This window comes from Myotis myotis, unplaced genomic scaffold, assembly GCF_014108235.1.
Source record: "Myotis myotis isolate mMyoMyo1 unplaced genomic scaffold, mMyoMyo1.p scaffold_m19_p_12, whole genome shotgun sequence".
NCBI classification, from domain to species: domain Eukaryota; kingdom Metazoa; phylum Chordata; class Mammalia; order Chiroptera; family Vespertilionidae; genus Myotis; species Myotis myotis.
The window spans coordinates 20,356,859-20,371,035 of record NW_023416316.1 but is presented as its reverse complement, the minus strand read 5'-3'; the positions used below and the strand labels follow the sequence as shown (position 1 = coordinate 20,371,035).

Below are 14,177 nucleotides of genomic sequence, written 5' to 3'. Positions count from 1 at the left end.
TAAATGCACTAAATATTAACATTAACAATGTTAAAATAAATTCACTATTTATGTCTTATTCATCTGCCCGTTCTCCTTGGCCTGGCACAGCTCCCAGCACGGAGGAGATGATGGACCCTTATTAGGAGAATTAATAGCTCAGGCCCCGCGGAAACAGCGGGAACCCCCTCACCCCGCCCACCCGCCGACCGCCCGCGAATGCGGTGGCTCTCGCCCCTCGGCCCCGCCCCTCCAGGCCCTCGGCCCCGCCCCTCCGCGCCCGGACGCGGGTGCCAGGGCGCAGGCGCAGGCGCAGGGGGCCCGGAGGCCGCGCCGAAGAGTGCGCCTGAGGCTGCCCCGCCCCCAGCTCTCACCGCGTGAGCCGGGAACCCGTCACCCCGGCTGCTTGGGTCGCCGTGGTCGGTCGTCGTCATGGCCTCTTCGTGGGATGAGCTGACCATTTCCTTTTCTCGCATGTCTATGTTCCCCTTTTTTGACATCGCCCACTACCTGGTATCCGTGATGGCGCTGAAGCGTCAGCCGGGTGAGTGTGGGGCGCCGCGGCCCCCTCAGGTGAGGACGGCCGAGCCGTCTCCGAGCCAGAGTCCTCTGGTCGAGCTGGAGTGGGGCCAGGGCCGGCTCCACCGGCCCCTCCGGTACAGGCGGGGAAACTGAGGCCGGAGGAGCGAGCTGGGGTCCGCAACCCGGGAAGGGCTCCCGGAACGGGTGCCTGGGATGGGGGCGCTGCGGCTCCCAGGGTTCGCGCGGTCTCCTGCTGGTGCCACCGCTTCTTGCAAAGTGTTTAAAAAGTCACCCGAGGGCCCAGCTCCGCAGAGCGCGTCTGACTGAGTGGCTTGGAGGAGGGACCGTTTCGGATCGCTTTCCTTTTAGGAAGGTGTATAAACACTTACCCCAAAAGCTCCAGTCGGCACACCAGGCAGGCATGCCTCGCTTTATTGCGCTTTGCTTGATGGGGCGTGTTTTGTTTTGTTTCGTTTTACAGATCGAAGGCAGGACACCCCCTCCCCCCCCCCCCCAGCAAAAGCATTGCCACCAGCTTTATTGCTTTACTTGCCTTATTGTGCTGGAGGTCTGGAACTTGGGCTTGAGGATGATGCTGTACCTCTTATAGACGACTGGTTTTTTCAAACTCTTGTACCTCACAAATATTTCTCATTTACACTGAAGTTTATAGCCCAGTCTAAATCATTGTCCGGTAGGAGTTTTGACCTGGAAAAGGGGAATCTTATTTGTATTAAGGAAGGACAGATAATCTGCATAAGATACTGCTTCCTTTATTTGAAAAGAAGTACAATTTTCTCATGCCATGTTCAGTAGTTGGTATTTTCTTGTGTGGGCTAAATCAGAGGTTCTCAAAGTGTGGTCCAGGAACCCCAGGGGTTCCTCGCACTTGCAGGTCAAAGTTATTTTCCTAATATGCAGATGTCCTTTTCACACTCATTTTCTCACACGTGTACCGTGGAGTTGTCCAGAGGCTGCATAACCAGTGATACTGTAACATTGAATGCAGATACAAGACTCCAGCTGTTATCTATTTGAAGGTAGATCTTAGAGATTAGTAACATATAAAAATGGGGCTTTTCTCTCTAAATGGTTTTTACTTTGGAAAATAGCTATTTTTCATGAAAAATACATTATTTATGTTAACATTTAGTGCATTTATTATTTTTAAAATGAATACATAAAGACCTATTTTAAATTATCCTATATAATAGAGAGCAAATATGCAAATGGTGGTCATGCCCTTGTGCCCTCACGCAGGGGCCAGGGGACCTGAGGCCGCACCCCCTGCCCCAGTGCCGGGGCCGGGGAACCTGAGGCCGTGCCCCCCATCCCGGTGCGGGGGCTGGGGGACCTGAGGTTGGGCCTCCCTGCCTTGTGGGGCTTGACGGGGGTGGGGCTGGCCGGGTCTGGGTCTTGTGTGATTTCAAGGTGCACGTGGGTGGGTGGGGACTTGACTCTGGGTCCCGTGACGTGCCCCAAACTCTGACAGGAGGGAGATTTTCATATACATTTTACTAATTTTTCATCTCTGACACTTCTATTATAGAGGATAGGCAAATAGCAATATTAAAATATTTCCTCTAATTAATTCCCTTTTAATGTGCACGAATTTCATGCACCGGGCCACTAGTTTTATTATAATTTCTAATATTCTAAATGTTGATACATGAACCCACATAAGCAAAAGATCTTTGAGGTTTTAAATAATTTTTTTTCTTTTTAAGGGTAAAAATTTTATTTTTAAGGAATTTCATGCTGCACATTTTCAGTGACTCACATAAGAAAGCAAAAATGTGCCTGGCTGGCTGGCGTTGCTCAGTGGTTGAGCATCGACCTATGAACCAGGTCATAGTTCAGATTCCCAGTCAGGGCACATGCCCAGGTTGCTGGCTCCATCCCCAGTAGGGGGCGTGCAGGAGGCAGCAGATCAATGATTCTCTCTCACTGATGTTTCTGTCTCTCCCTCTTCTTTCCTCTTTAAAATCAATAAAAATATCTTAAAAAAAAGAAAGCAAAAATGTTATCCTCCCCTCATCCTAGAAATAAATAGGAAGGGCAAAAAATTTCTTTTAAAATCACATTGGAAGTTTAGCACCAGCATCCAAAATGAACAGAAAAGGGGGGGGGGGGAAGCATTTACTATATATTTCAGATTTCTTTGGTTGGGGTTCTCTCCATATGGTATTAATATTTCCTCTTTCAGATCGTATTACTGAAACAGTAAAAACCATGAAAAAAATATAAACCTAGTGATTGCTGAAACTGGGGGTGCTGCTTTCTTGTCTTCTGTGCAGGCATTCCCTGAAAAATAGCTGGAAACATTGGCTGACATTCTCCCTTTTGTGTTGGTTTCGTGAACAGTAATCATAAACATTCTAAAGTCCACATCTTGGATTTTAGTCTTCCTCTTTATTGCTTGTGTATTTCTTTTTTTTTAAAAAAAAAATATATCTTACTGATTTTTTTACAGAGAGGAAGGGAGAGGGATAGAACATCGATTAGAGAAACATCGATCAGCTGCCTCCTGCACACTCCCCACTGGGGATGTGCCTGCAACCAAGGTACATGCCCTTGACCGGAATCGAACCTGGGACCCCTGAGTCCGCCTGCTGACGCTCTATCCACTGAGCCAAACTGGTTAGGGCGCTTGTGTATTTCTTTGGTGTTGGTAAGGTCATGGTCTGCTTTTTGTTTTACTGTTTGAATGGTCATTATTTGTTTAGGTCACTTGCTGATGGTGAAGGTGTCTAGGGAGCCTGGTGTTAAGAAGCACTGCTCTGCTAGGTGGCTGGAGCAGGGCTCTCAGAGGGCACTTCACCTGCCTTGGTCTCTTTGCCATCTGGTGAAGGAGCGTTAGCAGGATCGGGGCAATGCCGATACTTTTATGGGCACCAGTATCCGCGGAGAAAAGATGGCTGCTTTGTACCATTAGCCACTTGTTGATTCTCTTTATCTTCAGCCTCTTCAGTGGGACAGCTGGGGTAGGTCATGGGTGAGGAGGTCCCTTACGTTACCTTGGACAGTAAGTTGGATTTTGATGAACAGGTCCCTGAAGTTGCACTCTCCCTGGGACTCCATCTTTCATCTCTCCACTAGCATCACATCCAAGGAGATATGGTGGTTTCCCCCTTTTCTTTTTCCATGTGACTTGTGCTTCTTAAGCAGATATCATGGTGTTTAATAAATTTGTGTTTTTGTTTCTTTTTGATTTGCATTCTGTTGGGATGGGGAAAGACCCATGAGCGATGGCCAGAGGTCTGTCCCACGTGGTCAGGCAGGAACCACCACCGGTACTGAGGGCCGAGGGCTGTACTGGGGGCCGTGCAGCTGACTTGGGGCCCTAGAGAACTGCCAGTCAGTGGCAGGGGTGGTCAACCCTTTCACTGCTGCCACAAGAATTTTTTCTAAGTCAGGCTTTTTCAAGGTTTATCTTACATTATAGTCACCCTTTTATTTTTTTTATTTTTATTTTTTAAAAAATATATATATTTTATTGATTTTTTACAGAGAAGAAGGGAGAGGGATAGAGAGTTAGAAACATTGATGAGAGAGAAACATCAATCAACTGCCTCCTGCACACTCCCCACTGGGGATGTGCCCGCAACCAAGGTACATGCCCTTGACCGGAATTGAACCTAGGACCCTTGAGTCCGCAGGCCGACGCTCTATCCACTTAGGGCTATAGTCACCCTTTTAAATGTAAAGTTCTACGATTTTGGAAAGGCAGCAGCATAGTTTTGCAATCTTTATGAATCCCCATGTAAAAACGTACAGAAAAGTGTAAAAATCATACATGTACAGCTTAGTGAATTTTCATAGTGACTATCTATGTAATCAACATCTGTAAAAATAGAACATTCATAATGCCCCCCAAGTCCCCTTTGTTATATGATGTTGTAAAGGGATTCTGCCCAGTGTGGGGTGGGAAAGGATGTCTCACAATTTCCTTCTGGTGTTTAGAGAATCTTAGATTGTCTTTTATGTTTTAATTGAAAGGAAAGTTAGAATATTTGAGCGACCTGACATAAGATATTGGTCAGGGAGTGTACTGTGGCAGAAAGAGCTCTTAAGGTCAGGAGACCAGTGTTTAGTTCAAACACTGACTGGGTAGCTTGGGATATTTACTAGTACTAGTATTTGTGCAGTGAGTGAGCTGCGCTAGAACACCAGCTGGGCAGTAGCCCCTTCTGAGGAGCCTCAGTTTTGACTCTAAGGTTCTAACTGCTGTTGGAGGGCAGGAGAGTTGACATAGACCTGAAGCAAGACTGTGGTAGTGTACTCTTCATCTTGCCAGGTAAAAGCAAAGTGTTTCTGGGATTCTTTGCACGTTGATATGGAGAAAAAGACATTTGCTTACTAGGTTACAGGGGTTATTTTGTTTTGTTCCAGTAACAATGTGGCCTCTGGAATACCGGCTGCAATTGGAGTCACTGCCTGTCTACATTTATGATTATGGTAATCACAGTCCTTCTCCAAACTCATCCGTCTTCTCTATAGACCAAACAGGCAAGTTGAATGGCACATGATAGCTATCACCATCTTTTCATTTTTCATGTTTTTGGTTATGGCACCCATCTTTGTGGTATTGCTTTTTAAAAATATCTCGAAGGATTTCTACATGACCATTCCTACCATAATGATCTTTGGATCTGAGGATCAATTTAGGTATTGTGCCAGTTGCCAAATATATCTATTCTTGTTATATATTAAGGAACTAGAGAAATAACCACAGGTGAGTGGGTGGTGGTTTTATTTGGACCACTATGATTCAAACCTGATCCAAAACTCCTGGAATCTACTGTGTTATAGACAATCTATAAGCATCTGTTGTGTACATGACTATTTTTAGTAATTTTGATGAAAAGCATACTTGAGGCATATGAGGTAGATTATGTTGTTAATTTTTCTCCTTTTAAGGAGATAAATCTGTAGGCAAAAACTAGGGCAAAAGTTCACTAATATACAGTTTGAAAATACTTAACACCTGGAGCTGAGACTTTAAGAAAGCTAGAACTGCTTCTTTCTGGAAGTCATCAGTCACCAGCAAGCTAAATGTTAACTGTTTGGAAAATAGCTACAGTGCAACTAGTTCTTCAAAAGAGGCACACACTGTAGAACTAAAACAGATCGAGTACATAAAATAAAAAAGTCATGTATGCAATATATCAAAAATATTTTCCCAAGCTTTGTTATACCTAAGTCAATGAAACATTTTCATACATAGTCTAATGATTCATTTTGGGCAGAGCCTGGGATTATTTTGTAGATGTGATTTTAAGTGAATTTATGGGAATAGAATGTGACTTAATTTTTTTTAGCTTTCATTTAATAATGAAAATATTTTAAAAATTTTTATTTTTCAATTGCAGTTGACATACAATATTATATTAGTTTCAGGTATGCACCCCAGTGATTAGACATTAAATAACTTACTAAGTGATCATCCCAATAAATCTACCCATCTGACACCATATATAGTTAGAATATTGATTATATCCCCTATGCTGTATTTTTATATTTACATCCCATGATTATTCTGTTACTACCAATTTGTACGTGTTAATCCCTTCACCTTTTACACCCAATCCCCAAGCCTCCATTCCATCGGGCAACCGTCAAAATGTTCTCTGTATATATGAGTCTGTTTCTGTGCTGTTTTGTTTGTTTATTTTGTTTTTTAGATTCGACTGTTTTATGTATTTATTGCCATTTTATTGTTCATATTTTTGCTCTTTTTATTTTCTTTTTTTTTTTCTTCTACATCTTTTTAAAGAAGACCCTTTAATATTTCATGTAATACTGGTTTGGTGATGAACTCCTTTAGCTTTTACTTCTGGGAAGCTCTTTATATGTCCTTTGATTCTAAATGATACCATTGCTGGGTAGAGTAATCTTAATTATAGGTCCTTGCTTTTCATAACTTTGAATATTTCTTGCCAATCCCTTTTGGCCTGCAAAGTTTCTGTTGAGATATCAGCTGACATTCTTATGGCTCTTGTAGGTAATTGACTGATTTTCTTTTGCTGCTTTTAAGATTCTTTGTTTTTAACCTTTTACATTTTATTTTATTTTTTAATATATATATTTTATTGATTTTTTTACAGAGAGGAAGGGAGAGATAGAGAGTTAGAAACATCGATGAGAGAGAAACATCGATCAGCTGCCTCCTGGACATCTCCTACTGGGGATGTGCCCGCAACCCAGGTACATGCCCTTGACCGGAATCGAACCTGGGACCTTTCAGTCCGCCGGCCAACGCTCTATCCACTGAGCCAAACCGGTTTCGGCTAACCTTTTACATTTTAATTATGATATGTCTTGGTGTGGGCCTCTTTGGATTCATCTTGGTTGGGACTCTGTGCTTCCTGGATTTCTATGTCTATTTCCTTCACCAAGTTAGGGAAGTTTTCTGTCATTTTTTTCAAAGACTAGGTTTTAATTTTCCTCCTCTCTTTCTTCTCCTTCTGGCACCCCATGCTGCAAATGTTGGTATACTTGAAGTTGTCCCAGAGGCTCCTTACACTATTTTCATGTTTTTGGGTTCATTTTTCTTTTTGCTGTTCTGATTGGGTGTTTGTTTCCTTGTATTCCAAATTGCTAATTTGATTCTCAGCTTCATCCATTCTACTGTTTATTCCCTGTAAATCATTCTTCACTTCAGTTAGTGTATCCTTCATTTCTGACTGGTTCTTTTTTATGGTTTCCATGTCCTTTTTTAAATTATTATTATTAATATATTTTATTGATTTTTTTTCACAGAGAGGAAGGGAGAGGGATAGAGAGTTAGAAACATCGATGAGAGAGAAACATCGATCAGCTGCCTCCTGCACACCTCCCACTGGGGATGTGCCCGCAACCAAGGTACATGCCCTTGACTGGAATCGAACCTGGGAACTTTCAGTCTGCAGGCTGACGCTCTATCCACTGAGCCAAACTGGTCAGGGCTCCATGTCCTTTTTTATGCTGTTGAACTTCTTTCCAAGTTCATCTACTTTTCCCCTAAGTTCATTGAGCATCCTTATAACCAGTGTTTTGAATTCTGCATTTAGTAGATTGCTTGTCTCCATTTTTTTCTACTGGAGATTTGTTCTGTTCTTCCATTTGGGACATGTTTATTTTTCTCCTCATTTTGACAGCCGCCTTATGTTTGTTTCTATGTATCAAGTAGAGCTGCTGTGTCTCCTGGACTTGATAGATTGGCCAAATATAGTAGGTGTCCTATAGGGTCCATTGGGACTGGCTCCACGTTTACTCCATCTGGACATTCCAGGTGCGCCCTCTTGTGTAGGCTGTGTACACCCAGTTGTTGTGGTTGAGCCCTGATTGCTGTTGGCACATCAGTGGGAGGGATTTATCCCCAGGTCGATTGGCTACAAGGACTGGCTGCCACCACTGTGGAGGATCAGTTGTGCTGGGGCCCACCCCACAGAGCAGGACTTACTTCAGCAGTGCTCTGGTGCCCGTTAAGTCCACCCCTTGAGTGGGTTCCTTGTGGAGGTGGTTGGGTAGTGCCTTGACAAGAAGCTGTCCACTGGGTACGCTGGCTCTGGGGCCTCCCAGGTGGTATAGGCCAAGGTCAGCTACTGCCTGTGTTTAGCCTAGGGCCACCGGCATAAGCTACAAAGCGATCTGCAGATGGTTGCTATTTGTGTTGGGCTTGGAGGTGTCCAGGCGAGGTCAATCTGTGAACCAGGGTTGGCTGCCTGTAGCGCCAGGCCTGTAACCACTTAGCCAGAGGTATGGGCATGCCAAGGCCAAGTGCTACTTGTTTGAGAGATTTCAGGAAAGTCTGAAGCATGAGCCAAGACATGCCTTTTGTATGGAAAAGCCACTGAAAAATAGCTTGGGTGAGCCCCCAAGTTGGGTGGGATGGGTTCTCAGGAAATCAATAGGGAAGGGTGAACAATGTTAGCCAGGTTGATGGAGACTCAGATATGGCGCCCTTCTGTCAGCTCTGTGGGGGAAGGGTTCATAAAAGGAACAATGGCCTCTGTTAGCACTTCTGTCTGGGAGAAAGCTGCCTCTCCAGCTCTTGCCTTGATGGCAGATACTTTAGTTCTTCCCTCTGTGTCGCTGGTGTCTTTTCAAGCTGTTGCCCCATGCTAGAACTCAGAGGGAGTAGATCCGATTAGTTTATTTAAGAGAAACTGCCTGGGACTCAGCCCTCCCTGTCACTCAGCCACAATCCCTGCTGTTTTTTACAGCCATAAGTTATGGAGACTTATCTTCCTGGCACTGGAACACTGGCCTGGGGTGCCTGGTGTGGGGCTGGGACCCCTTGCTCTTCAGGGGGCATCTTGGCAGCAGAGATAATCCTCCCAATTTTTACCTACCACATGTGGATGTGGGACCAGCCCATTTCTCTCTCTGACACTCATACTAGTCTCAGTGTGTCTTCTTCTGTATAACCTTAGTTGTAGGACTTCTGTTCATCCAGATTTCAGGTGGTTCTGAATGATGGCAGTTCTGTAGTTTAGTTGTATTTTTTATGTGGTTGTGGGAGGATGGGAGTACTGCATTTATCTATGCTGCCATTTTGACCGAAAGCCTCTCATAATGAAAATATTTTGATGTTAAAGTTCATAGGTGATTATATGTATGTACTTTAAACATCTTATACTTTGAATTAGATTCATATGCCAATGTGACAAATTTTGCTGAGAGTTTTGGGGAAAATAATTCTATTGAATTATTGTCACAAACATTTACATTCCAGATAGGACAGAATTTTCTCTTTAATTTTTATTTATTAATAAAAAATTTTTTTGGATCTTCACCTGAGGATATATTTTTATTTTTAGAGAGAGAGAAAGAGAGAAAGAAAGAGAGGGAGAGGTGAGAGAAACATTAATCAGTTGCCTCCTGTAAGTATCACAACCTAGGTATGTGCCCTGACTGGGAATTGAACCTGCAGCCTTTTTGTATACGTGACAGTGCTCCAATTAACTTATTCACTCAACCAGGGCAAGAATTTTCTCTTTTAAATGTCAGTATGTTAAAAATAAAATAATGTATTCTAATTAACATGCTTGTTCCTTAGCTAAGAAGTACATATTTGTTTTAAAAATGAGAAGAAATTAAAAATATCACATAAACTATTTTTTGTTATCAAATATTTTTTTTGTGTGCTCTAAAGATATGCAAGCTATCTCTGTTTAACTTTCTATATTTTCATAGTTTAACTTCACATTAAACTAATTTTGATACCAGTATGGTATATACAAAGAAACATAGCATCCAAAGAACTTTATCATAAATTCCTCTTAATGTAAAATGTGTTACCATAGTGTGTGTACTGAAAAGAGTGTTATAGAAAGGCCAGTTTGAGTTAGAGAAATTTTTCTAGGTGACATAATTTTGAAAATTAGGACTGATGTGAGGGAGACCCTCCCTTCAACTCTGTTCTTTTCTTTTTTCCCTAATAAGATCTTAGTTTCAATGATTTAAGACTGGTTGGTGTTATGAATACTTTTTCAGTGCCATGATGTGCCTTTCTCATCCCTACTTTGCAATAAGAGCTCAAAAGAATTATAGCTTGGGCTCAGAGAACTGAGTCAGAAGCAGCCCAAGGGTTGCATTTTGCATACCTCTTTTTTTCTGCTGTCAATGATCAATCCACTCAGCAGATAAATCAATAGAGTCTATGCCATGTACTAGGTAATAAATACATGTTTTTATGTATATTCACTCATCTTAAATCCTTATAAGTTATGCATTTTTCCCATTTTATGAAAGTTGAAATTTAAGCTTGGAGGTTAGAGGGTGTATAAAAAGATCACAAAACTGGTGTGCAATCATAGCAGCCTTTCTCACTTGTGATACAATTATGGGAAATTAATTGTAGTATGATATAAATAAATAAATAGGAAAGCAAACAAATTGTTGTGTTCACTACAAAGGGTAAGTGCTGGAACCAGGATTTATTTGTGGGCAATTAAGCTCTAGATGACATACTCTTAAAAAAACATTATGTTTTTATTGATTTTTAGAGAGAGAGGAAGAGAGAGTGATAGAGAGATAGAAACATTGATGGAAGAGAAACATTGATTGGCCACCTCCTACACACCACCGACTGGGGATTGAGCCTGCAACCAGGCATGTGCCCTGACCTGGAATTGAACCATTGATCTCTTGGTTCATGGGTTGACACTCAACCACTTAGCCACACTGGCTGGGCATAGACTCCATACTATTAAGCACTCTCTATTGCCTTTCAACATGAGGATTGCTCAGTATGGCAGCTAGTGCCCATTGACCAGAAGATCACACTGTGCTGACTAACCAATGTAATCAGTCGTCACTGTATGCGGCAATACTGAACAGTGCCTAGACACATATTTAGATAGATAACTACATACATGTATTTAGGGAAATAGTGGTATTAGCTTTAAAGACAAGCATCATCATGTGTCATCAAAATAACTCTAAAAATTCTTTGGTTTATTGCTACACTGGAGATTGACATCCTGTCTTTTAGTAAGTTTCTTGTAACTAATTTTTCTTCCAGATTGGAACAGGTCACCATTTCTTGAGTTGTCACCAGATGGGTATCATTAAACCTTGACATCACTTCTCTTGACAGGATGTGTACACCACAGAAAATTCACATCTGCCAACTCATGTTCATTCCCGGGCACATTTTGTTGTGTGGAATGGTGGGTTGCACTATTTAAATATTTATATCTCTTTTGTTTTTTTCTCCTGAGTATATATGAATGCATTCCCATGTTAATACAAGTATGATGATGTTATTGTACTGAATTTGCATATACATTTTCATAGTTACTTTGTTTTTCATTTTTGCATAAGTGAGCTTCCCCCTAAGACAGTGGTTCTCAACCTTCTTGCCCTTTAAATACAGTTCCTCATGTTGTTACCCAACCATAAAATTATTTTTGTTGCTACTTCATAGCTGTAATGTTGCTACTGTTATGAATCATAATGTAAATATCTGATATGCAGGATGGTCTTAGGCGACCCCTGTGAAAGGGTCGTTCAACTGCCAAAGTGGTCGCGACCCACAGGTTGAGAACCGCTGCCCTAAAAGGTAACAGTAGTTAATAGTTTGGTTGCATATTATTGCAGACCTAATTTTATGTATTACTTACATGTGTATGTACCTATAGAAATATTTGGTTTTCTGTTTTTCCCCCCCATTAATGATTTCTTCCTGTACATATTATTTATATACATATGCTTTCTTTTTGTCATGTAAAGTTGCTACATTCTTTTGAATAGATGCATTGCATTCCTCAAATAGGATATGACATAATGTGTTAGAATCTTGTTTAAATATACAGATAATAAATGAACATTTTATTTTAAATAATTCAAATACAATTAAATAATATAATCAAAATAAATTTAAAGCCACTTTGATCATCTTCCCAAATCCCAAGCTTTTCTCAAGAGATGAGAGTTAACATTTGATGCCCTAACCGGTTTGGCTCAGTGGGTAGAGCATTGGCCTACGGACTCAAGGGTCCCAGGTTTGATTCCGGTCAAGGGCATATGCCTTGGTTGTGGGCACATACCCAGTGGGGGGTGTGCAGGAGGCAGCTGAATTGATATTTCTCTCTCATCGATGTTTCTAGCTCTCTATCCATCTCCCCTCCTCTCTGTAAAAAATCAATAAAATACATTTAAACAAAAAAAGAAAGAGTTAACATTTGATTTATTGCACACCTGTTCTGGGTATTCTGTGTATCTGTATGTTCCTAGAAATTAAGTACAGGAAAAAAACTGAAAAACACATTCACATGGAGACTAAATAACATGTTACTGAACCATGAATTGGTTGTCAATGAGATCAAGGAAGACATTAAAAGACACCTTGAGAAAAAAAAAAAAAGATACCTTGAGAGACATGAAAATGAAAACACAACAACCAAAAATCTATGGGGCACAGTGAAAGCAGTCCTAAGAGGGGAATTTGTAGCAATATTAGCCTTCCTCAAGAAATAATAAAAATATCAAATAAACTATTTGACCTTATAACTAAAGGAACAGGAAAAAGCCCAAAGTGAAGAGAAGGAAGGATATAATAAAGATTAGAATAGAAATAAACAAAATAGAGTCTAAAAAAACAGTACAAAAGATCAGTGAAACCAAGAGCTGATTCTTTGAAAACAAACAAGATTGACAAACCTTTAATCATATTCATCAAGAAAAAAAGAGAGAGGACCCAAATAACTAAAAAAAATTAAAGAGAAGTAACAGCTGACACCAGAGAAATACAAAGGATTATAAGAAAATATGAGCAACTGTATGCCAACAAATCAGACAATCTGAAAGAAATGGATTTATTCCTAGTTACATACATTCTTCCAAAACAAAATCTGAACAGACTACAACTAATGAAACCAAAGCAGTGATCAAAAAAACTCCCAGCAAACAAATGTCCTGGACTAGATGGCTTCACAGGTGAATTTTGCCAAAAATTTAAAGAAAAACTAACACCTATCCTTCTCTAGCTATCCCAAAAAATTCAAGAGGAGGGAGGACTTCCAAGGTCATTTTATAAGGCCAACATTATTCTAATTCCAAAACCAGATAAGGACACTACAAAGAAAGAAAATATAGACCAATATCCCTGATAAACATAGATGCAAAAATCCTTAGCAAAATATTAGCAAATTGAATTCATCAATACTTAAAAAGATCATACACCATGATCAAGTGGAATTTATTCTGGGGATGCAAGGTTGATACAATATCCACAAAACAGTTATTATGATGCATCACAAACAAAATTCGGATAAAGATCATATGGCCAGTTTGCTCAATGTTTGGAGCATTGGCCCATGGACCAAAGGGCCTTGGGTTCGATTCCTGGTCGGGGTGCGTGCTGGAGGCAGCCAAACAATGTGTCTTTCTTATGTTGATGTTTCTCGCCCCTCTCCCTTGTCCCTCCCTCCACTCTGTCTGAAAAATCAATGGAAAAAAATCCTTGGGTGAGGATTAAAAAAGAAAAGATCATATGGTCATATCAATAGATGCAGAAAAAGTATTTGACAAAATGCAGCACCCATCTGTAATAATAAAAGTGTAATATGCTAATTAGGCCAGATGTCCTTCTGGATGTCCTGGACAAAGCCGCGGTGGGTGGGGGCCGAGGCAAAGGTGGCTGCCGCGGCTAGAGTGGCCGAGCCCCTTGCACGAATTTCGTGCATCAGGCTTCTAGTTTATGATAAAAAAACTCAGCAAAGTGGGAATAGAGAGGAACATACCTTAACATAATAAAGGCTATTATATAAGACAAATGCACAGTCAACTTCATACTCAGTGGGGGAAAACCAAAAGTGTTTCCCTTCAGATCAAGAAGAGCAAGACAGGGTTGTTCACTTTCACCACTCTTATTCAACACTAGATGCCTGGTGCACAAAATTCGTGCAAGAGTAGGCCTTCCTTCCCCCAGCTGCTGGCACTGGCTTCCCTCTAGCACCTGGGACCTGGGCTGACTTCCCTATGGCTGACCGCAGGCACCCGGGACCCAGGCAGGTTTCCCTCTGGCCGCCCGCAGGCACCTGGGACCTAGGCTTCGCTCCTGCTCTGGCTTTGTCCAGAATGATGTCCGGAAGGACGTCTAGTCTAATTAGCATCTTACCCTTTTATTGTTATAGATAGTGCTGGAAGTCCTAGCTGCAGCATTCAGAGACATTTTGTGATGATGT

The 14,177-nt window shown here is 41.5% G+C and overlaps 1 protein-coding gene across 2 annotated transcripts in view; it reads left to right on the top strand.

Moving 5' to 3' along the window:
* Positions 1 to 281: 281 nt before the first annotated feature.
* Positions 282 to 14,177, top strand: part of TMEM38B (transmembrane protein 38B) — a 41,353-nt gene continuing 27,457 nt past the window's right edge. Inside the window, exons 1-2 of one of the 2 annotated variants that reach the window (XM_036330121.1) lie at positions 399 to 523; positions 11,087 to 11,159. Coding sequence is in view for 1 of the 2 variants with exons in the window: in XM_036330120.1 (XP_036186013.1) it covers positions 412 to 523 (112 nt within the window). In the remaining variant the exon portion in view is untranslated. Of the gene's footprint in view, positions 524 to 11,086; positions 11,160 to 14,177 lie in introns of both variants that reach the window. The other variant, XM_036330120.1, reaches the window with a different exon arrangement.